This window comes from Ochlerotatus camptorhynchus, unplaced genomic scaffold, assembly GCF_037179485.1.
Source record: "Ochlerotatus camptorhynchus isolate MF236.1 unplaced genomic scaffold, CSIRO-AGI_Acam_v1.1 ptg000361l, whole genome shotgun sequence".
Classification (NCBI taxonomy): domain Eukaryota; kingdom Metazoa; phylum Arthropoda; class Insecta; order Diptera; family Culicidae; genus Ochlerotatus; species Ochlerotatus camptorhynchus.
In genome coordinates, this window is record NW_027040849.1 from 11,341,550 (window position 1) to 11,364,625 (window position 23,076).

The 23,076-nt window shown below is 40.8% G+C and overlaps 1 protein-coding gene across 1 annotated transcript; it reads right to left on the reverse strand.

Annotated features, from left to right (window-relative positions):
• Positions 1-1,658: 1,658 nt before the first annotated feature.
• LOC135709426 (uncharacterized) lies at positions 1,659-21,486 on the reverse strand. The gene is made up of 2 exons (XM_065231738.1): positions 21,272-21,486; positions 1,659-10,224 (listed from the first exon to the last, which is right to left on the reverse strand). The coding sequence occupies exon 2, from the start codon at positions 10,184-10,186 to the stop codon at positions 2,324-2,326; it is 7,863 nt and encodes a 2,620-aa protein (XP_065087810.1). The 5' UTR covers positions 10,187-10,224; positions 21,272-21,486; the 3' UTR covers positions 1,659-2,323.
• Positions 21,487-23,076: the final 1,590 nt, after the last annotated feature.

Below are 23,076 nucleotides of genomic sequence, written 5' to 3' on the forward strand. Positions count from 1 at the left end.
CATTTTCCAAGAACATCTTCAGTACACGTCGTGTTTTCTCGTAGATCAGACCGGAGACACGTTTGACACCGCCACGGCGAGCCAGACGACTGCTTTTGCTGCTTCTGCTGTCTGCTCACCACGGCGTCCGAAGCGGAAATGAGTTGAGGTAGTAGTAGTAAAATTATGTTTATTTCTGTTGATTATGATAGTACATTGATTTAACATTTTAATTGATTAGCCTACCTGGCTCTTCATCTTTGTTTAATTTGATATTCTAATTTAATATTTGCGTTTTTAAACTAGTTTACAGAATACCCCTTTGGGGGTGTGTTTTGTTTGAATTGAAAAAAGTGATAACCTACCTAACTACGAATATAACTTAACCTAACGTGCTAGGTCACGTATGATCTGATGATTTGATCTCAGACAGGTGTCTCTGAACCTTTCTAGGATGCATGAGTTGAGGTTAGACAGCGTTGTTTTATATCTTTTCAGGTTAAAGCAGAATGATGTGCAACCAAGTGGTACTTGATTATGACGACTGCGTTTGGGAACAACGTTTATTTCATGAAAACAGTGACAAAGTTATCACTTTTTATTTGTACTTTGGATAATGCTTGACATTACCACTTTTCAGTAGTTTATTGTTGAAAATCATCAGCAATGCAATGCTTCCAGTAGACATATTTCTGATCGATTGGTGATAAAATTACTGAAATTGATCCAGGGGCAGCTGAGTTATTAATGTTCAAAATCTTTCATAATTTTGTTTCATGTTCCATTTTCGGTTTTCACAAATTGTAGACACTCTCAGAATTCCATTAAATTTTGCATAATTGTTTGCTAGGAACAATAATCCAAGTTTGTGCCGGAATTCGGCCGAAGTTGACATTCGTAAAAATTTTGAACTTTTTTTTCACGCAATATTAATGAGGGTTGAGCATTGAAAACGATTGTCTGGTCAAACAAGTATGTTTTCTCAGTTAAAAAATAAACAATAAAAAATATTTGTGGAAAAACAGTTCCAAATTTGTAAAGTTGATGTTCTTCGAATTTGGTCAATTGTCCATTGTTTCCATTTCAGGAAAGTTAGTATTTTTGATGAGCTTGCGAATAAAAATAATTTAAAAAGTTAAAAATTTTGAAAATGTACTTTTGCTATTGAAGTTTTAATTTTTACAGGTTTTTTTTTCCATTTTTAACGAAAATTTTATTTATTTTTCCTCAGCGTGTATAGTTTCCTACAACTTTGTCTCAGACGTAATTTCGACCAGCAGCAGGGTTGCTTCCACTCACTTGCTATAAAAAAAATATTTTTCGAAATTATGCAATCATTAGATGTTATTATGATATGTTGTACTAATAAGTAATAAGAAAAGGGGGTAAAGTATGTGTTTGACTCATAAAACCTGTCAATTTCGCTTTCAGAGCGTCACAATTAGCGATCATATGATTCGTGAGCGTTCACTCAGAGTAAGCGCTCACGAGTCGTAAAATCGCTGAAAGCAATATTGACAGATTTTATGTGTCAAACATATACTTCATGACCTCTTCTTGTAACTTACAAGTACTAATTAGCATTATACTATTTCATGATTTCATAATTCCGAAAAACATTTTTTTATAGCAAGTGAGTAGAAGTAACCCTGACCAGCAGTACTGTTTCCGTGCTACGATTAAACTTTCAAGGGCGCCATTTTGAAAATTTTACAAGATCCAAAATGACCGATTTTTAGAAAGAATGTGTATGATTGCCCATTACAAACAATTATGCAAAGTGTCATGTAAATTGGAGAAGGCCGAGTTTTTCCGAGTTGTCATTTGACGTGGAACTGGTCCATAACCGAGTAAAGAAGTGACACCGTGACGTCCGGTCATGAGACACGAGTGATCCAGGCATTCAAACAGGTCCATACAAAAGTCCATTAGTAAAAGTATGGACGACTGAAACCAGAAAAAAAAATGTTCCAATCAAGCAAAGTAAAGCATTTTGACAGTGCGGTTGGAACAGCTTTTGACAGACGTCCATACTTTTACCACAGCCAAGCAGACATAATACTTTTAAAATGTTCATCGAAATGGCTTTTAACGGTCAATTGAAATGTTTCTTAGTTGGTAGTACCACCACCTGTGGCGCGCATAATCAAATCCCTTGCGTTTGACGTTTACACACTACAGCGTTGAGTGTATTGCCCAGTGTATACGACAGATGTCGGTAGTGTTTTAGCGACGATGTTTTACAATGAGAAATGTCCAATGTGTTGTGTATATTTGTCTGTGGTTTGACTTTAGTCCATACAATTGCAGTGAGATTGTGTAATTGTAAATCGGCCTAAACCATTTAATTCTTCAGACACCTTTCACCGCTGCGCACTTTCTCTCGTTCCGAATAAGCTATCTCGAAGACAGCTCGTTTCAACTCTACTGGATTCCCACTATGCATACTGTAAGCTTGGTCAAGTTCAATTCTCAGCTCAGCTTCCACTTTTTTCGGATGACGACCACAGTGAACAGATCGTCGCGTTCCCAGTTGTTGCCGTATTTCTTCACTCTTGGGACAGACAAGTACGTTGATCGGATCATGAATGTTGAAACCACTGTCCACTATTGCTCGATGATTTTTAAGTCTCTGATGGATCAGGTGATGCTCCTGCGTTTGGTCCGTAGTGGCATGATCCATTGTGTCCGAATCACGCCTAATTTTGTCTCCGAGAATCTTTTCATATCCTTCGAATCGCTTGTTGTACTTGCCAACGCGTTTATCAAGAGTTGGTTGTCGCCGTTGGTCCATGCCGCCGCTGAAAATCCTATTTGGAGCTATCCGTTCCAAATGGGCACGTTTTTCAAACATGTGCTCTGCCTTCCTTGGGTTGGCCTTGATATGTTCAACCATCTTATCCCGCAGATCTGACGCATTGTTGACCTGTAACGATTCGCGCTGAGCTGGACTTAGCTGGGCCACGATTGCATCCAGAGCACAGGAATTTTTTCCCGAAGGAGTCACCGGGACGTTGGGATCCAACGGACAAAAGTGTCCCATGGGATGTTCATTAGACGGGGTGAAATGCTTGATTGCTATTGGTTTGCCCGGCAATTTACTTCCTACGATATACTTCAAGTTGCCCTTTTCGTCATATACGTAGACTGGAGCATTCACTGCACCCGCCGAAAGAGCCAAGCTTGTGGTGTCATGCAGATGTCCATCCTTGGTGATGATGTCAATCATCTGCTTGGATTCAGTACCAGGTTCTTTAGGTTCAGGTTTTGGCTCATGGGTTTCGGCTGCATTGGCCAAGGCATTTGACTCGCTTCTGAGATCTCGCTCGGTCTTAATCTCATTCCGAAGCTTAGTGACTGATTCTTCCATACTGTGGAACAGTCCGTTGGTCACCTTTGCAGTTACTCGGCTTACAGCTGGATTTACAATATTCTCTTTGATTGAAGCAGTCAGTTTTCCCGTAATCGTACCCTTGAAAGCACTAGCAAGAGTTCTCGGAGTAGAGCCCTCTCGGTACGTTGATCGTAGCTTCACTGCAGCTTGAGCTGGTGCCTTTGAGCTGTAGACTGTATCTTCCCTAATTTCCTGAACTTTAATGTCTGAACTATCGCAGTCGACATCAGGAGCCTGACCAACCTCTTTAGCCGATAATTGATCACGATCTGCTTGGTTGATTTTGGCAGTCGATTGAACGTTATGGCTGGAAGTTTCGCTAGACGAATCAACTACCGCTTCATTGATTTTCTTCTCCTGATCGCGCACCACCTTGTTAAATTTCGTAATGAAATTTTCCGTGTATGTCATTAGTTTATGCATACATTTTCCCACTCCAACGACATCCATGATATCGTCAGCATAAGGAATTGATCCAACAGCCACCCCTTTTGCAATATTTTTGAACATGTCAATGCACTGATTGATGTCTTTATCTTTCAATAGCTTCATACCTTCTTTTATGAACAGCTGTTTCCAGTAGCTTGAACCGTTACGTTCATCTTCTTCCAAGGCCTTCACAACCAAAGCATTTTCCGAAAGTGCTCTTATGAGAGCATCGTTCACACAGGCACTGATTTCATCTTCAAGATTTTTCATGAACAGCTGATCAGTGCAGTATTTTCCTGCCTCGTTCAAACATTCCTTTACGACTCCTTTCCCCAACGCGAGTCCTACTTCTTTGATGGCCAACTGTACACCACCTTGCGGACCAACTATTCCTTTGCCGACATCATAGCATGTTCTCGAAATGTCCTTTAAACCGGACTTGAAAGTATTACATACCCCCTTTCCTGCTTGTTTGATTGTCCCTAACCCCAGAGTTCCGGCTTCCTTAGCAGATTTGATGGTCTGTTTTATAGAAGCGATTCCAGCGCAAACGATGGAAATAGCGATGCTGATCACTTTCTGAGTTGCCCAGGCAGCCCAGCTAAACGTTCCTTTGATGGCAGCTGTGGCGGCCACGATCAGATCTGCTACGCCCTCTGCAATGAGACCCGATCCTAAGGAGCCTCCAGTATACATTACTATGAGACATCCTGCGGCAATTTGGGCGATGCCAATAAGTGCAACCGCTATTATGCTACCCCATGGCCTCGGAAGCTTCTCTTCGACAGTGAATAAACTCTTCAGACCATTGCCATATGCTTCGCGGATTGCTTTATCGTGCTTTTCCTTTGCCTCAGAAAATAGGTCGTACAAATTTTTCAGCGTGAGCTTCACATTGTTGTTGTTCTTCTGAGCAGTCTCTATGACTTCACAGGCCTGCGCAATGAAATCTTCCTGTTGACTGAGAACATCCAACTGATGTTGCACGTGTTGAGATGTTTGCTCTAGGCAGGCATGCTGTCCAATCAATGTATTGAAGGTCAACAGGTTTGGACGGTATACCGACTTGATCAGATCTCTTGCCTTCTTCAACTCCTGTAATGCTTTCTGTTGCTTGCATTCTCTGTTCTCGGTATAGGAAAGAAGAGCTCGAGCCTTGTTAAATCGTGCATTCACAGAGAAAACAGGATCTAGTAGAATGGCTCGATCAAAACATATAACCGCTTCTTCGAGCTTCCTCGCATCCAATTCTTCGTTCCCTTTGAGCACGTAAAAGAAGGGATTCTGAACGAGCTTATCGTTCTTGGCTCGGTGATTAAGATCTTGTTCGAATTCACCCCTGAACATGGTGGTGGCTTCTTCAGTCGATATCTTAGCATCGTCGAAATGTTTGCTTTTCAACCAAAGGCCCCAGGCTTCTTCAATTGCTTTTCTCTCGAATGAACCCCACTTGTATCGTAAGGCCAGGTTGCTACATTTTGGTTTGTATTTTTCACCCCTTTTGAATTCATTTAGCATTTCTGAGGGTACTGTTGATGAAAGTTTGGAGCAAAACTGACTCAATACGTTCTGGGTGTAACGCTTCCGGAATGCAGGCAACTCGATAGCCACCTGCTCAGCAGCTTTATCTTGCAGCTCTCGTAGGTCCTCTTCGTTCAATTTGCCAACCTGTTCCTTAGTAAGCCTGTTCAAAGCTGCTTGCTCGAATTCTATTTGTGAAGCTTCAGACCATTCAGCAGCCTTTTCGGCAATTTTCCTGGTATTTAGGTGGTACGCTGAATAATCAGCCCAATTGGCCTCGAGCAGATCCCATACGTGCATTTTCCTCGTATCGTCCATACTTGGAAGGAGTTCATTTTCCAGCAAGCAAAACCGATTGAAGAGACTGTCCTGAACGAGCATCTTCTTGGCATCATCTATGGCTGTGTGCGTTGCCTGAGTCTCATGCACCTGTCGGATCTTCTTTAGTACCTCCATGGACGTATTGCTACCATCGTGTACAATTAACTGAGCCATGCCTCGTTTACCTTCGCGAGCCGTACGACCAACGTTCTGCATTTCGACGCGGAAGCTCTCCGGCAGAAACGCTACCAACACGCACATTCCTCCGTTCTTTTCAACATCTTTCGACGTCTTGAAGTCCGTTCCACGACCTGCAATGTTGGTAGCAATGATGATCTCACCCGAGTTGATCGTGTCCTTTTCGAAACATGCCTCCTCTCCTGTATATGTGACGATTTTTTTGGAATCGTACACCTTCTTCAGCATATTGGAAAGATGCCGAACCTGATTGATGTATTTGCAAATGACCAGGACTCCACGGCCATTCTCAGCGTGGTACACTGCGTTCTCCTTTAGGCTTTGGAACCATCTACCTAGATTTGATAGAACCAATGGTGCGAGTTCCTTGCATCTGTAACCGGAGTTTTCATTGTTGGCGATGTCTATGCTCTTATATGGTGGAATCACAACCATGTCTGTGCCATACATTTCTTGCAAGAAGCCCTGTGTAGATTCTTCACCAAGAGTTCCCGTCAATCCGTAGATATTGGAACCGTATCGCTGGAAGAAGCTAACGTTAGAGATGAAATTTGTTGATATTCCTTCCGGATCCATTTTCAACCCTTCCTTCATCTGCAAGAACTGCGTCAAGCCATCGCTCCACACCATATTGGTCTGGAGATCACCGGTTTCATTAAAATTCACTGGCACAATTTTCCCGTGCACTACAGTATAGTGAGCATCGCGCTTGTAAGCCCATTCAGCCAGTATGGCGTTCTTTACCCAGATGCAAATCTGATTCAAAGCGAAGTCCCTCAAATGTTCCGGAATATCAACGACTGGATCTCGGTAATTCCACGGAATTTCGATTAGCTTCTTGCGCATCTTCTCACATGCATCCATCAACTCATCCGTACCATTTCCGTCTTTCATAGAAATCTGTTCCTCCTTTTCCAGAATTTGTAGATTCAGTTCTTGATAGGCATCGTATTCATCCCGTTCAGAATCCGTTAACTTTCGAAGCAATTTTCGCAAATGATCCTCGGTATGTTCCGATATAAACTGCTTCTTATCATCCACTTCGATACTTACAGCCTCCCAGTCTTCCCCAGAGTACAGTTTGATCTGCTGCCCAACTGCTTCAAAGTCCTCCGCGATGAAATGCACCTTCCCATTGACCGAAACCATGTGATTGTTGATGTTGTGAATGTGCTGCCAAATGACGGCCAACGGTACCTCTAGATGAGTCATTCCAGGATTCTCATCTGCTAAACGGACACTATGATTTCGGCTGTCAAACAACATACTGTCCACTTCGTCCACTATGATTACTTGAAACTTACGACTTCCACGGCAATCATTCCCCAAGAACTCTGAACGGAGAATGTCTCCTTGGAAATCTGATGCAGTTCCGTAGACAACATCACAGCTATAGACAACTTTTTTCACTTGATCCGGGCTGTTTTCATCCACCGTTAGGCCAAACGCTGCGAAGAATGGTCGTTGCTTTTTCACTTCAGGAATCGACAACTCCGTAGACGTTGTAACAATATCGACATTCACACCCTTCAACGCGTGTATCACAGCCAGCATTGCGACAATAATGGACTTACCTTCACCGGTGTTGATCTGAGCAAGACGACCTTGACCTTCATCTGGGTTCGCCAACATCAACAACGACAAAATCTGTGTTGCTCTTGGGAAGAACTTGTGGCAAAGTTCAACGGCACGGCTGACAACTGCTATCTTCTCTACCAGCGATACCTGATTCGGACTGAATTTGACAAAACGTGCCCAATGCCGTATTTCCTTTTCCTTCCACTCCGAAATGGGTTTTCGAGTGAGTTTTTGAAGTGCTTCACTGTTGGTTGCCATTATGATGGAGCATACACTGTTGAATTCAGTAAACTGCGAAGAATTGAACGAAAGCGCAGCTGTAGAATACGCCAGTTTGACTAAGTTGAACTTGTTTTTCAAATTATTATGATTAGTTTGCTCGATTAACTCATCTACGCTGTATTCATAGCTTTTACCGAAAATGGAAGAAATTATAATCTTATCAATTTGGCCAATCCATTTTTCGGGGTTCTTTTCTAGCTTAATAGCAGTGAAAACATGATCCCAAATATCTGGTGTGGTTTGATATGTCAGGATATGCTCTAAAATTGTTGCAAACTTTGACATATTTGGTTCCAAAAGGTTCTTGTTTCTGTCAATAAAATTTTGAATTCTATTAGCTTTTTCTTTCCTCAAAAGATGTCCTAGCTTTGCATCTACATCACGGGCGACCTGGGGGGAAAGTTCGTAAATTTTTTGAACCAAAATTTGGTACCTGAGCTCCTGAATCCAAGCCGTTGCACAATCTTCTTCGTTCTGAATCTGGTTGATGATGTTCATCACTACTGGATGAACAACATTCTCATTTTTTACTTTATGAAGCAAGTCGCAAATTGCTGTTTGGTTTCGTTCTTCAACAATGGCATTAAGAAACTGTTGAATCATCAAACTGTTCCATGGCATGTTCACGAGCAGTTCAACCAATGCGTCAAAAGTTTCTTCATCACAAGTCCAACGCACCAGTCTTCGCCTGATCCAGCAACGTTTCAGTTTGCGATACCAAAAGATCTGCTCTTCACAGATTATGTTCAGTCCTTCGGATTTCAAACCAAGAACCATGTCCAAAATATCGTTGATATGTAGCAGAGTTAATCCATGAGTCAACTGCTTCGTTCGAAGTGAGTACAAGAGTTTCTGGCGATCTTGCCACTCAAATGACTCCCTCACATCTAACCAATAATTTTTGAAGACTTCAAGTAAAACCTCATCCACGATTCCCTCTGGGTACACAATAAGTTCGAATATTAAGCTTTGCTCGATCCATCTTATCACCGGATAGCGTTTCACAACTCGAGTCTGTAGTTTACCTCCTCGATGAACGTACTCCAATAGTTGCTGCTGAAGTACAACGTCCACTTTGTTTAAATTTCTTCTTACGGCTCTCGACAGCTGCAAAAATGCTTTATTCTCAACGGATTTTGAAATACGTTGATGTCTGGATTCTTTTCGCAATTGTTTGTGATGATTTCGTCTTGCTAGACGTTCCAGTTGCTTTTCAGATTTCTTCACTTCTTCGTCGAAAATTTCGGCACCAACCTTGCGATTATTTTCTTTGTCTACCGCTCGTTTGATTAAGCGCCCAAAGTCTTCCGACATGTTATTTTGCAATCTTATCAATAGTGCCTCGATTAGCTTAGAAGAATTTGCTTGAACTATTTCAATCTGTTTGTACCAGGACTCCGAGATTGCGCGGTCACTGTAGGAGTCATCGATTAAATCCAGTGACGATGTATCCAATGCTTCGAATAATAACCGCAAATCAATCACTTTGGCCTCGGGTAACAGATTCCCATAATCTGTCTCCGTAGTGTTAATGGGACCTTCTTGTTGAATGGAGTGTGTTTCATTATTATTTACCTCATTGCATGGCTCTTCAGCCTCCTCTTCGCTAACGTAATCGATTTCGTCATCCCGTATAGCACTTGTTTGTTCCAAGGCCTCCTGAAGCTTGGACTTGATTACTTCTTTCTCCTCTTTTTCTCGTGCAATGCGTAGCTGTTCCTGATGTTCACGCTCTCGCTGCAAACGCTGTTGTCTCGTCGGTTCTTCTTGTTCTCTTTGCAGTCTAAGCTGTTCGTGACGCTCTTTTTCTTCTCGTTCCCGCTTCAAGCGCTCTTGTCTTTCTCGTTCCTCTTGTTCCCGTTGTTCCCGTAATCGTTCCTGCCGTTCCCGTTCGCGCTGCTCCCGATCCTGGTGCTCTCGCTCAAGTCTGACATGTTCCTGCCGCTGTCGTTCGAGTGTTTCTTTCTCACGTTGCAGCCTTTGCTGTTCTACCTGCTCCTGTCGTATGCGCTCCTGGCGGTCCCGTTCCTGTTGTGCTCGCCGTCTACGTTCGTCACGCTCTTCCTGCTCGCGTCGTTGGGCAGCTTGGCGGGAGGCACAATTGTGGTCCGACCGGTGGCTACAGTAATCGTAACATCTACCGTTTGGACACGAATAGTGACACCGATCGCAGTAGTATGTGGCACATTTGGAACAACTGTGTCCACCACCGTGAAGGCCGATTTTTCCAATGAACAGAACTTGTGAATTGTCAATGGATAAGAGTTGAACATGTGAACGCTGCCATCGTGAGTCTCGTTCAGTCAAATCATATATGGTACAAGAATGATCGAACACAACTGGAACATGCAGCAGCTGGTAACAACGAGGGACGGACGAATTTAAGATCGTTGCCTGGAAGCTATCCCCTTTTAATTGGAGAACTGCGCGGAATCCTTCCTTGGTTATTAACAATCTTGCTGGCGCATTCTGCATATTGGCCATTTTATTCTCTTCAGACGTTACTGTTCATAGACTAGAAACTGCAATTATAAATCAGTAATGAAAATAAGTCGATGTTAGTCTACAGCTAAAACATGTTTTTATATTTAATATAACATTTAGTCATGTCCTGTTTTCTTTTAGTCGGAGTCAAAAAAAAATCTAAAAAAAGTCGTAAAATCAAAATCAAAATTACATCGAAAAAGTATTGAAAAAATGATTGAAAAAAAAACGAAAAAGTCGTAAAAGTCAAGAAAAAATCGGAAAAGTAAAAAAAATCATCGAAAAAAATAACCGAAAGTCAAAAAAAAAATTATCATCGAAAAACTAAAAAATAAAAATTTCATAGATATCCAATTCAATTCTGGCTTTTGAAATTTACTAACAATAAAATAGCAGAATTCCAAAATATTTTTGAGATCTCGGACCCAACTTGGAACTTAGTAAAAGAGAAATACTGAGACTTGATTTTTTTACATATTCTGGTATGTACTTTGAAATTCTAGAGACTAAAGATTTTTAAAGATCCTAGATTTGAAAACATACACACATATATCAAGATTATTGGACTAATACGTTTTGAATAAGCTTGAAATTTTGAAAGACTCTTGAACTTTAAACAAAAAATCATGTCCTCTAAGTAAAAGTGTGGACGTCTGCCAAAAGTAGTTCCAATCGAATCGTCAAAATGTACTGCTTTGCTCGATTGGTACTACTTTTTTTTCAGTTTTGTGATGATAGTCGTCCATACTTTTACTACAGTGCTTTAAGAACTACAAAGTGTTTCCACAGAGGACAGGCATTAAAGCTCGAACAAAATTTCTATAATAGCTTAAACCACGTCAACACTGACTGCCCAACATGAAAATCCTCAAACGCAAAAGAACTGCTCATGTTCAAAAGAAGGACGAATAGGTTTCCAGGTTGAAAAAAATCGAACCTTCTTAATCTTTTTTCAAGATTAATTTCAAAATTTACTGAGCTTTGAGCAAAGTTCAAACCCGTAGAAAATGGCTTGCTCTTCAGCGAAATGATCCTTTCGGTGAAATGACCTTCACCGAAACGTCCTTCGGTGAAATGTCCCGCTCCAGCCTCAAAGACATCCATGTCCTTCAAATATCATGAGCATATGATGCAGAAACAAAGCTAATTATTAAAAAAATAAAACAATCTATTCGAAGTTATTTTTTTTTTTTTTTTTTTTACTAATTTATTTGATAAGGCTCAACCGAATTAACTTTACAGAGCCGAGGATTCTTGGTCACTATACAATACATCTTAAAACTATAGTCAAAAGGTACAACACAATAAACACTTTATCTTCCGCTATCCAAAAAGCCTCCTCCATCAGAACTGGAGCCGCTTCCAGTAGTTTCATTGTATGGCAAATTGTTGTACGCCAACGAGGGTCAGAGCGCGTCCATTGCAGCAATGGACGCAAAATGTGGTCAGCACTCACACACTCATCACGAAACGGTTGCTTTCCAAAGTCGACGACGCATCGACCGAAAGAACTGCTGATGAAGAACAATGAGGAGGACCACACAATGGTTGCTGCCGAGAAAACAGACGATCGCGTAGCACACATTGAGAGTGGCCTGCTTTTGTCGACAGCCGAGTGAACACTGTATTCGAAGTTATGGATCAGCTCCAACAAGACGCCCCCAGTAGAAGTTGATTTAGATAGGCTGATCGATCTTAAAAATTATTTCAAATATGCAAATTTTCATGCATGGCGATGTATAAATAAAGTTTAGTCAAAGCTTGCATAGACAATACTCTATTTACAACTTTTTTCAGTAATTTCCGAATTTCCAAATTAGAGTAAATGGAACTCAAATATGAGTCAGACTCAACGGCTGACACTAGCACCAAATTGGCCATTAGTGCAAAATTTATAGATAAAATCAGAAGATGCCAGCATCACGTAACGGCCATGTAACCAGTTATTAGTTTAAAATTTTACACAACCATCTGGACGTCTGTTATGTGTGGCCACAGACAAACACACATAACATTCGCAAGCTATTCATCGAACACGCATTTTAAACATTTAAAACGATCTCACAAACTTTCGCTGTTTCTTCACCCTCCTGTTCAATTTTCGTGCCTATTTGTGAACTCGTTGTCTTTCTCTGCATCACTGCTAGTTGCTACTAGCATAGAGGTAACTCTAAGACCACTGGGTCCCGAAAAAAATCATTATTATTTTTGGCTCACTCAGTACCAGAACAACGGTCCCAAGCAGTCCCAAGCTATTTCACTCACCCCTGCATGTTCTGCATGAATCCACACACCCCTGATGTTATCTGTCAAACTTTCATAGCGAATCAAAACAAACATAGTGTAGTAATAGAATTTCAACTAGAATAGGGTACGTTAATCGTTTGCTTGGGACTAATAGGCTACTAAAGTGGTGAGCCAATTTAAAATCGTTAGTTTCGTATTGATTGTTGCTACTAGTCTCCCGAAAGTCTCCCGACTGAGTTCCTAGTTGGGTCTTATAAAAACGTAACACCAATCCGGAAAATAGACAATGTCTCATGGTATTTTCTTAACGAGCATCACAAGTCGAGAAATGTTCCAACCCAAAAAATTTCTAGACCGTACTGGGAATCGAACCCAACCACCTCCAGCATGGTCTTGATTTGTAGCTGCGCCCTTACCGACTGAGCTAAGGGAGGCCCCCTTTCATCAATATGTGTGCTGAAAATAGCTGGGAATGTCTTAACATGGTCGTAAGGATGCAAAGAGAAAGTCGACGGAGAGAATCTTTCAATATTACTTAGGACCTAAAGTAGCTTTTCTCAACCTATGGGTCACCACCCATCTGGTGATGTGAATTTTATGTTTTTCAAGCCGATTCAATGTCAATATGTTTTTAAGTTTCAGTACAGTATCATATTTATACATATACAACATCTATATTCAATATTGAAAGGTTGAGAACTTATTAAATTTCAAAATAAGAAAAAAATGCAAGTCGAATCTTTTTGTTGTCTTCAGTGCAATTATTCCTTATGAAGCATTCCACTGCGTCCTAGCAAGAAGTACGGTCGACTTGTTTCGCGCTCCGTTGTTTTGGAAGTTTTTTCGATATTCGCTTGATATAAATTATCAGTTTTTTTCTCACTAAGTGACTCCTGGCATAGTTCCCGGTAAATTGATCGAAAAGTGAGTTTTTTTAGTAGAAAGTGTCATTTTCGGAAAGATCAATCCGTGCTATTGGAAATTCGCAAACAAATTTGGGCATCATCGTTGCGTGGTCACGCATACGCGCTTACGCATACCCGCTCACGTATCATCATCATCGAGTGTGAGCACCCGTTTCTACATCTACATCGTTCATCAATCATCGTGCGCCTGTGTGCGCTTTCTACATCTACATCGTTCATCAATCATCGTGCGCCTGTGTGCGCTGAGTGACGCGCCTCGATCAAGTGCACCACAGCGAAGGTCATCCACGCAGCGCGTCTCTTCCAGCCATCTGTGTAAACGCCTACACATATAACGCTCTAGTTGAACAAAATGGATGTTTTGTCAGAAGACGACATGGATGACCATTCATCTCAGAAGAATGGTGATGTCATCCCTGGTTCGTCGTCTCAGTCTGTCAATGGGCAGGCTGAGAAAAGCTTCAGATTGCGGGCCTACCCGAATGACTCGACTGGCCCATGGGTTGTCTATTTTCAGCCCAAAAACAAACCCTTGAATGTTGTTCAGATATCTGATGATCTGACAAAGCGATTCTCTGCCGTGACCGAAATAACGAAGGTTAGGCACAACAAACTTCGTGTGACCGTCGCTAACCTGAAACAAGCCAATGAAATTGCTGTTTCCCAATTTTTCACACTGGAATATAGGGTGTACATTCCAGCCTCTGATGTGGAGATCGAAGGCGTGGTCACTGAGGCGAGTCTGAACCCCGAGATACTGGAGAAGCAAGCGGTTGGCCGATTCAAGAACCCCTTGCTTCCTCCGGTAAAGATACTGGCCGTTCATAGAATGAAGTCAGTATCGCTCAGCGAGAGTAAAAAGAGTTTTACCCCCACAGACTCGTTTCGGGTGACCTTTTCTGGATCTGCCCTTCCTCAATACATCGAGCTGGGAAAACTTCGTCTTCCTGTGCGGTTGTTTGTACCTCGGGTCATGAACTGCCAGAATTGCAAGCGGTTTGGACATACGGCCTCCCACTGCGGCAACAAGGCACGCTGCTCCACATGCGGGGAGAAGCATGATGCGCAGCTACTGCACCAAAATGCGTGTACTGCAATGGAACTCCTCCTCATGCCCGGCGTACAAACAGCTCGGGGACAAAATGAAACGCTCCCTTAAGGAACGTTCCAGGCGGTCTTTTGCAGAAATGCTTAAGACAGCCACGCCATCGACCACTGACAAAAATCCCTTTTCTCTTTTGTCAGATGACGAGACTGACTCTGACTTAGCTGAGGAGGGAACTTCTTTCAGTTTTCCGGAAGGTTCTGCACGGAAACGAAAGCGCATCCGTTCGCGGATTGTTGCAAATAAAGAACCCCAAATCAGCTTGCCTAAATCAAGGAGTGGTGGAGGCCGGTAAAGCACTTCTCGTATTTTCTCTTGAAAATACGAGAACTGCTTAGTGCTTTATCCGTGCGCTCTTTCATCATCACCTTCGCGTGGGTCCCTTCGCATTGCTCAATTTTGGGCAATGAGAAGGCGGATTCACTTGCGAAGGTGGGCGCTATGGAAGGCGACATTTATGATCGACAGATCGCCTATAGTGAATTTTTCGGCAAACATACTTTTGAACATAAAAACCAATAAATGATCCATAAAATATTGGAAAACGTTCCATAAAAAACATTAAAAATGTTCCATAAAACTTCGGAGAAAATCCTTAAAAAAGTGTGAATGATCCATAAAAAATATCAATATGATCCATATTTACTGTAAAATTTAGCAACACAATTGTAAAAATGTACCGCTAAATTTCTAAGGAATGAGCATTGAAATTGTAAGAATTACCCATAAACATATTGCAATTGATCCATAATGCATTCAGCAGTGAACCTTAAACTAAAGAAAGTGATCCATAGAAAATCATGTTTGCGCACTTAAAAATATAGCCATGTTCGTATTAATGAAAGCAACTTCCTCAGAGCAGTCTCGTTTTGGACAGTTTGAAGCTGAAATAGGTTTTATTAAACTAATATAAAATCAAAACCAATCTTAATGCTTATAAGGTGGCAAAAGGAACCAAGATGTCTGTCTCAAATAAACCACCTAGCAGAAATAATAGAGTGAGGAGTGATGCCGCAACCGAATCTGGAAAAGGCAGTACCGATGTGGTCAGCCTGGAAGAATCCCTAGACCAGTTGCTGCAGGAGAAAAGCGCAAATAAGAAAGCGCTGGAGGAAGAGAAATTCCTCCATGAAAAGCGATAGGAGGCTGAGCGGGAGATTTTCAAACCGAGAGTTATCTTCCGTCACTCTTTCAACAAAGATTTGGCTAGATTTAGAATTTAGGGATTCAATTATTATTTTAGTTAGGCACGCAAACGATGTAGAATGAGCTACTTACTAGTTACTTAGGGTAAATCATGTATATAGCGTTTAGGAACAAATTGTAGGTTAACAGATTTTAGGATCAAACTGTAGTATCTAGATTAAGCAAATATGGGGTTATTAAATTCAATATTTGCACGCATTCCACCTCCAACTAACCTACTTCAGTAGCTACATAGAGGTAACTTTAAGACCAGAAGGTCCCGAAGAAATGTGCTCAACTTTTTGGCTAAGCTCTGGTACTATCTTCGGTCCCAAGCTTATCGATGCACCCCTATAAAACACGAGAAAATCCACGAACCCCTCATTTTACCTGTCAAACTTTCATAGCGAATCAAAACAAAAATTGTGTAGTACTATAATTTTGACTAGAATGAGGTACGTTAATCGATTTGCTTGGGACCAATAGGCAAGTCAAGTAGTGAGCCAATTTAAAATCGTTAGTTCCGTATTGATTGTTGGTAGCTAGTTCACTACAAATAACTACAATTTAATTAAACGATAGGTATATTAACAAATTTAGGCAATTAAAATAATTTAGCTGTAAAACGTTTTTTAAATGGTTTGGAATTGTATCTTCTTTTCCTCTTTTTTTCTCGTTCATACTCCGACCAAACCTTAGATATTTGGTTCAACGGAACTGTGAGTTCACAGTTCCGTTGAACCAAACCTGACGTCTGTCATTTCTGACAGCGACCGTTACCGTAGCTCTCTGAATCCCCCACAGGGTTGTCACTGGACTTGGCGGTACAGGATTATCCCGATATTCCGAACAGCCATGATCCATAAATTAGACGTATATTATTCACGTTTTGGACACTGTATTATTAATTTTGATCCATAAACCATGAAAAATTGCTCCATTACTGCTTAACTACTTAGATTTACTGTCCTGCCGTGTTTTTAGGTAGATGTCAAGCGTCTAGAATTAGCTTCCAAAAGAAGCTTCTATAATAATCTTCTTAAGAAAAAATGAAAAAAAAATGTTAATTTTATGGATCATACCTAGGGTAGGTGTTCCAGTTGTTGGTAGACGTGCTAATTTTGGTGTGTTCCAATTATAGTCTATATCTCGGTCTATATACATATGTTTTTTTTTTTAATTTGATCAATAAACCTTGGAAAATTGCTACATTACTGCGGAGCTACTCAGATTTACTGTTCTGCCCGTGTTTTTTTTTGTCAGAAGAGCAGAACGATGGGCGAGCGTCTAGAATAAGCTTCTTAAAAAGTTTCTAAATGAAGCTTCCATAGGAAACGTCTTAAGAATATTATTATAGAATCTTCTTTTGGAAGCTAATTCTAGACGCTTGCCCGTCGCTTCGCACATCTACCTTAAATACACGGGAAGGACAGTAAATCTAAGTAGATAAGCAGTGGAGCAATTTTTCAAGGTTTATGGATCAAAATTAAAAAAAAAATAGTGTCCTAAACATGAATAATATACGTCTAATTTATGGATCATGCCTATATTTTTAAATGTGCAAACTTGATTTTTTATGGATCACTTTCTTTAGTTTAAGGTTCATTGCTGAATGTTTTATGGATCAATTGCAATATGTGTATGGGTAATTTGTACAATTCCAATGCTCATTATTTAGAAATTTAGTGGTACATTTTTACAATTGTGATGCTAAATTTCACATAAAATATTGATAATATTGATATTTTTTATGGATCATCCACACTTTTTTAAGGATTTTCTCCGATGTTTTATGGATCATTTGGATGTTTTTAATGGAACGTTTTTCAATATTTTATGGATCGTTTTATCAATTCTAAAGGTGCAAACTTAGGGCTGCCGAATTTTTCTCTATATATCGTCAGCAGTCGCTCGTTAGCTGGCAACATCAATGGAGTGAAGGGAGCTTGGGACGATGGCTACATTCAATTATCCCTAAGGTGTCGAAGTTTGCATGGTTCAAAGGGTTGGACTTGAGTCGAGACTTCATACGCATGATGTCTCGTCTCATGTCCAATCACTATTGTCTAAACGCTCACTTGTTCCGTGTGTGGTTGGGTGACAGCAATCTCTGTGAATGTGGACAAGGTTACCAGGACGCTGATCACATCCTTTGGTCTTGTGCGGAGTATCGTGAAGTCAGATCACATTTTTATGATTCACTTCGGGCTCGAGGTAGACAACCTAATGTTCCAGTTCGGGATATTTTGGCTAGACGCGATCTGGAGTTTATGAAACTCATATATGTTTACTTTAAGGATATTAACCTTAGATTGTAAGTTTGATTAACCTTGTGTTTAGTTTGTATTTTGTACGTGTGGTTTTTTTTCAATGTTTGTTTTCAAGATGAATAGAAATAATTTCATGCTTTAGGATTAATTAAATAGTTATATCGTAAACCACATTTAAAACCTCCTTCTTCCCTTTTCCCATCCAAAAAATTGTAAATCTCCACTAACCTCGAGACGACCGCGAGTACTCGGTCCAGTTCCTTTAACTTTAAATATAAGACAGTAATAATGTATAACGCAAAGGATAACTCGGCTCTGTAAAGTTTATTCGATTGAGCCTGTACAAATAAAGTAATTACAAAAAAAAATTCCTTATGAAGCATGAAACACACTTTTTGCATTTTTTTTTTAGCATTCGGATCTTTCAGAGCACGCTCCCATGACCATCCGAGTCCGTGTTCATGTCATGAACACAAATTATTTCGTGTATCACAGTTCCTAATGTTTTTGAAAAAAAACCGTAGAACTCTAGGGTCAGTTTCGTGGATTGACCACTTTTACGGATGTTCCGGATCTTTCGGAGGACAGTCTCATGTCTATCAGGGTCCACGTTTGTCACGACCCCAAATTCATTCTATCATCACAGCTCCTAGTGTTTTTTCTAAAACCGCGGAGTTCTATGATCAGTTTCATGAATTGACCACTTTTACGGATGTTTTGGTTATTCCGGAGGACGGTCTTATGGCCATACAGGTTCATGTTTATGTCATGACCCCAAATTATTTCTTATATCACAGTTCCTAATGCTTTCGAAAAAACCACGGAGTTCTAGGATCAGTTTCATGGATTGACCATTTTTAAGAATGTTCCAGATCTTCCGGAGGAAGGTCCCATGGCCTTCTAGGTACATGTTTATGTCATGACCCCTAATTAATTTATATATGACAGTCCCAAGTGTTTTCAAAAAAAACCCGAATAGCTCTAGGATCAGTTTCATAGATTGAACACTTTTACGGATGTTCCAGATCTTCCGGAGGACGGTCCGATGGCTATCCGAGTCCATGTTTATGCCTTATATCACAGTTCCTAATGTTTTCGAAAAAACCGCTGAGTTCTAGGATCAGGTTTATGGATAGACCACTTTTACGGATGTTCCGGATCTTTCGAGAGCCGTTCCGTTATCTCCAGGTTCCATATATAGAAACAATGACTGTATTCTGGCTAATTATGAACATTGGATCTTGAACCACTTGCAAAAATATTATTTTTTTTTGTCAAATCGGCAAACAAGCCGTATTAGCAACCCATAAGCTGATTGATGACAGTTGGTGATTCGAAGAGTTAGTTGAATATTCTGACATTTGAATAGCGCCATATATGAAAAAAAAAAATTACAATAAGTGCAATTCGACTAAACTTCCAACTAAACAGTTTTGATGGTATCAGTCACTTTTTGCCAATACATTTCATTGGGTTCATAATAAACACCTTGGAACTCCAGAAAGCTTCACTTCTCATAAGAGTCTTTTCTGCTCACTAATGCACGTGTCACCTTCTTTTGCTTTTTACTGTTTAGCATTTTTAGCAATAATAAGCTCTCTTCAATGAGCAGCGCCGGTGGTGTAGTGGTAAGCGTGATTACCTCTCACCCCAGCAGGCCTGGTTTCAATCTCAGTCGGCGCCGCCGGGATGTTCTGAGGCATAACATCTCTGATCACGCCTTCCTTCGGAAGGGAAGTAAAGCCGTTCGTCCCCGCTTCATGAGTTGATGGGTTGATAGGGTAGGGTCCAGGTGTGGGAGCTGCCTCCCTGGCGTCGGTAGCATTGGTGCACAGCACGGAAAACAAGATCGACGGAAAACAAACCAAAGGAAAAAAAGCTTTCTTCAATAATCAAGCTGAACATTGCATAAGGTCCTAAGTAGCATTGACAGAATCTCTTTGTCAACTTTCTCTTTGTATCCCCATGGCCATGTAAAGACATTTCCAGGTATATGTGTATTTTAAATTGGCTCACTACTTGACTAGCCTATTCGTCCCAAGCAAATCGATTAACGTACCCCATTCTAGTTCAAATTCTAGTACTACTCTATGTTTGTTTTGATTTGCTGTGAAAGTTTGACAGATAAAATGAGGGGTTCGTCGATTTTCCTATGTTTCGAATGGTCCATCGATTAGCTTGGGACCGAAGAGAGTACCAGAGCTGAGCCAAAAAGTTGAGCACGTTTCTTCGGGACCTTCTAGTCTTAGAGTTACCTCTATGGTTATATGCTCAAGTTATTAACGAAAGAGAAAGTTGACGAAGAGAATCGATCAATGTTACTTAGGACCTACTGCAATATTCAGCTTGTAATGGTTCCTTTTCTATTCTCCGGCTATGTTCCATTTGGTGAATTTTCACATAAATTGGACACTTCGAAAATAAATTATATTGTTCAAAAATCCTGTGTTTGCCAAAATTGATTCCTGGTCTGTCAGAAATAAGTCTGGTACAATAGCAGGTTAATTTGAAAATTTTCCATCTGTCAAATTTAAGCAAAAATTCAACAAATGGAACACAGCCTAAAGGCCCAAGCGCAATGACAGCGGAAGCGGAACGGCAGCGGCAGCGGAAAGCCCGATCTGAGTAAACCTACTTGTCGGATTGAAAACTAGTTAGAATCAAATCGACTTCAGTTAGACATATATCCGCTTCCGCCCACATTACTTTTGGGCCTTAAGAAACATGGTAAGCATGGCATTTTCACGCAAAGATTGACACTTGGGATTTTTCGGTGGAGCGAAGAAGCTTCGTAGACGCGGCGGAAGAAACTTTGTTATTTTAAAGAGAGGAAGTCAATTAATAGAATCTCTCTTGGATGCTTTGCAAGTTTCCTCTCTGTTTTGATTTATTTACACGTTCCATTGTGAGCTGCCACTTATATATTTAATAGTACCAGCTCGTACCACTTATGTGATTCACCAAAGCATCGATGATTTTCAAAGCACTTGCTTGATGGTTGGCTTGATTTTTTAGAAACGTATTTATTGGAACTCAATTATTTCACCGATTGTGTAATGCGAAGTTGGCATCTTTCGATACAGATTTCACAACACACCATGATATTGCATTATCCTATCATTCAAAGACAACATCGCTGTCGCACTACATGTTGTCACATTTTACGCGAAATATAATCCGATCCATGGTATACATTGGGCTAATAGCAAAATTATTAAACTATATAACTATTTAAAAAAAAAATTATCCTCAAAAATGTTACATGCCGTAAAGAAACACTTCTAGTTCAGACACAACACTAGCGTCGAAAATACTGGAATGACATCATCAGTAGTGCATTCATGTATCTTACCCGTTTGATTGACTATCTCGCAATAGAATGTGGTCTTCCTCTTGGCAAAGACAGGCTCACTTTCGTCGCCCTGGGCTCAGCAGATGAAGCCTCCGCCGTGGGATCTGCACAAAATTATCCGGCAATTTTTGGATGAAATATGGATATCTTTTGCACTACTAGTCACAAACAGCACACAACACTCCTTCGACTGGTGCCGTTTAACTTCGATCTGCTCGGTAGAATTTCTCAACGAGGCACTACTAAGCATGGCAGCTCCCCATCCCCACCACCTCATACTAAATGGAGAGAGCAAACTCAGTGCACCCACCATGCGCAATCCATTAAAATGCCGGTGTAACGCCACTGCTCTCTCATTCTGTCGATCGTTGCTCGCTTTCTCAGTATTAGCTGATGTAATGCATCTACGGTGCTACATTTCTCAAAATTGCAAGACCAACACCAATAGAAGCCACTTGATAAGGTAGCACATAGCCCCGTTAGATTGAATAGCTAAAATAGGAATTAAACAACACTCATTTTGAATTTATGTGAATGGTACATGTTCGTGACGCCATTCAGCACTCCAGGTGTACCAGTTAAACAAATTCAAAATGAGCTCTGATTCATCGCAATTTTAGCTATTCAAACTAACGGGGTTCTACGGTAATTAGTTTAATCGTTGAAGATGAGCGTGGTTTGACGCCGATGAGTCACGTCAAACATTTATGAAGAAACGTGACAATTTGTGATGCATAGGAGAGAAGGACTAAGCTCAAACGATACATCACATTTGTTTACGTTACGTTACAATTAATATACACCAACCCCTACGAGGGGGTGACACTATGTACGATTTTGCTGTGGTGAGCTGCGTTAGCTGGTTAGAATTGAAATTTAGATGTGACGCCCCCCTCGAACTTTTCCGTATAAATATGCGGTGGGTGGTACCCTCTACCCACCGATATTTCGCGGCTGTCCTTCAAGCAATTAAGCTGATTTTCTGTAGATAACTAGTTTATGGTTGACACTAATCACATACTAAACATCAGCGGAATTGGTTGAAAGACAGCCGAGAAACAGCAGCGGGTGGACGGTACCACCCCAGGGGTTACTGCATAACGAAAAATTGGATTGATTTAATCCTTTGTCTGTATCTTGGGGTCAATATGACCCCAGGCAATTTTTGCAATTTTAATTATTCAAAACGAATTTTTCTCTGACATTTTTGCATAGTAAAGTCTTCTTGATAAGCCTGCCTCTTCATTACACAAGTCATGATGACCAAGATCGGGATTACCAGTATTTCTCATACCTTCCTGAACCAATGAAATATATTGTAATTAATAATGTTACCCTCAACGAAATCTTACATTATCTAAATACATTGTATGCATCAAAGGGTGCATAGTGGCGCCGGTGGTGTAGTGGTAAGCGGGATTACCTCTCACCCCAGCAGGCCTGGGTTCAATCCCAGTCAGCGCCGCCGAGATGTTCGGAGGGAAGTAAAGCCGTTGGTCCCCCCGGTTCATGAGTTGATGGGTCGATAGGTAGGGTTCAGGTGTGGAAGCTGCCTCCCTGGCGTCGGTAACATTGGTGCTCAGCACGCAAGGGGTGTTCAACTCTGCACATATCAATCTGTGCCGAATACTTTATCTGTGCCAAGCTTTGTGCCGATCGTGTCGAAGTGTGGCAATCAAGCTGTGTCAATCTCAGTATTCCATTAGTTTGGCAACCCTGCAGTTGTAACTTTTGAAATCATTTGTTTACAATTTCAAGCTCTCATGGACGGTTCAAGAAAAAAGTTGTGAACATAAATTCCGGAG

Coding starts and splice junctions, on each gene's coding strand:
- LOC135709426 (XM_065231738.1), bottom strand. CDS start 10,186: ATGGCCAATATGCAGAATGCGCCAGCAAGATTGTTAATAACCAAGGAA.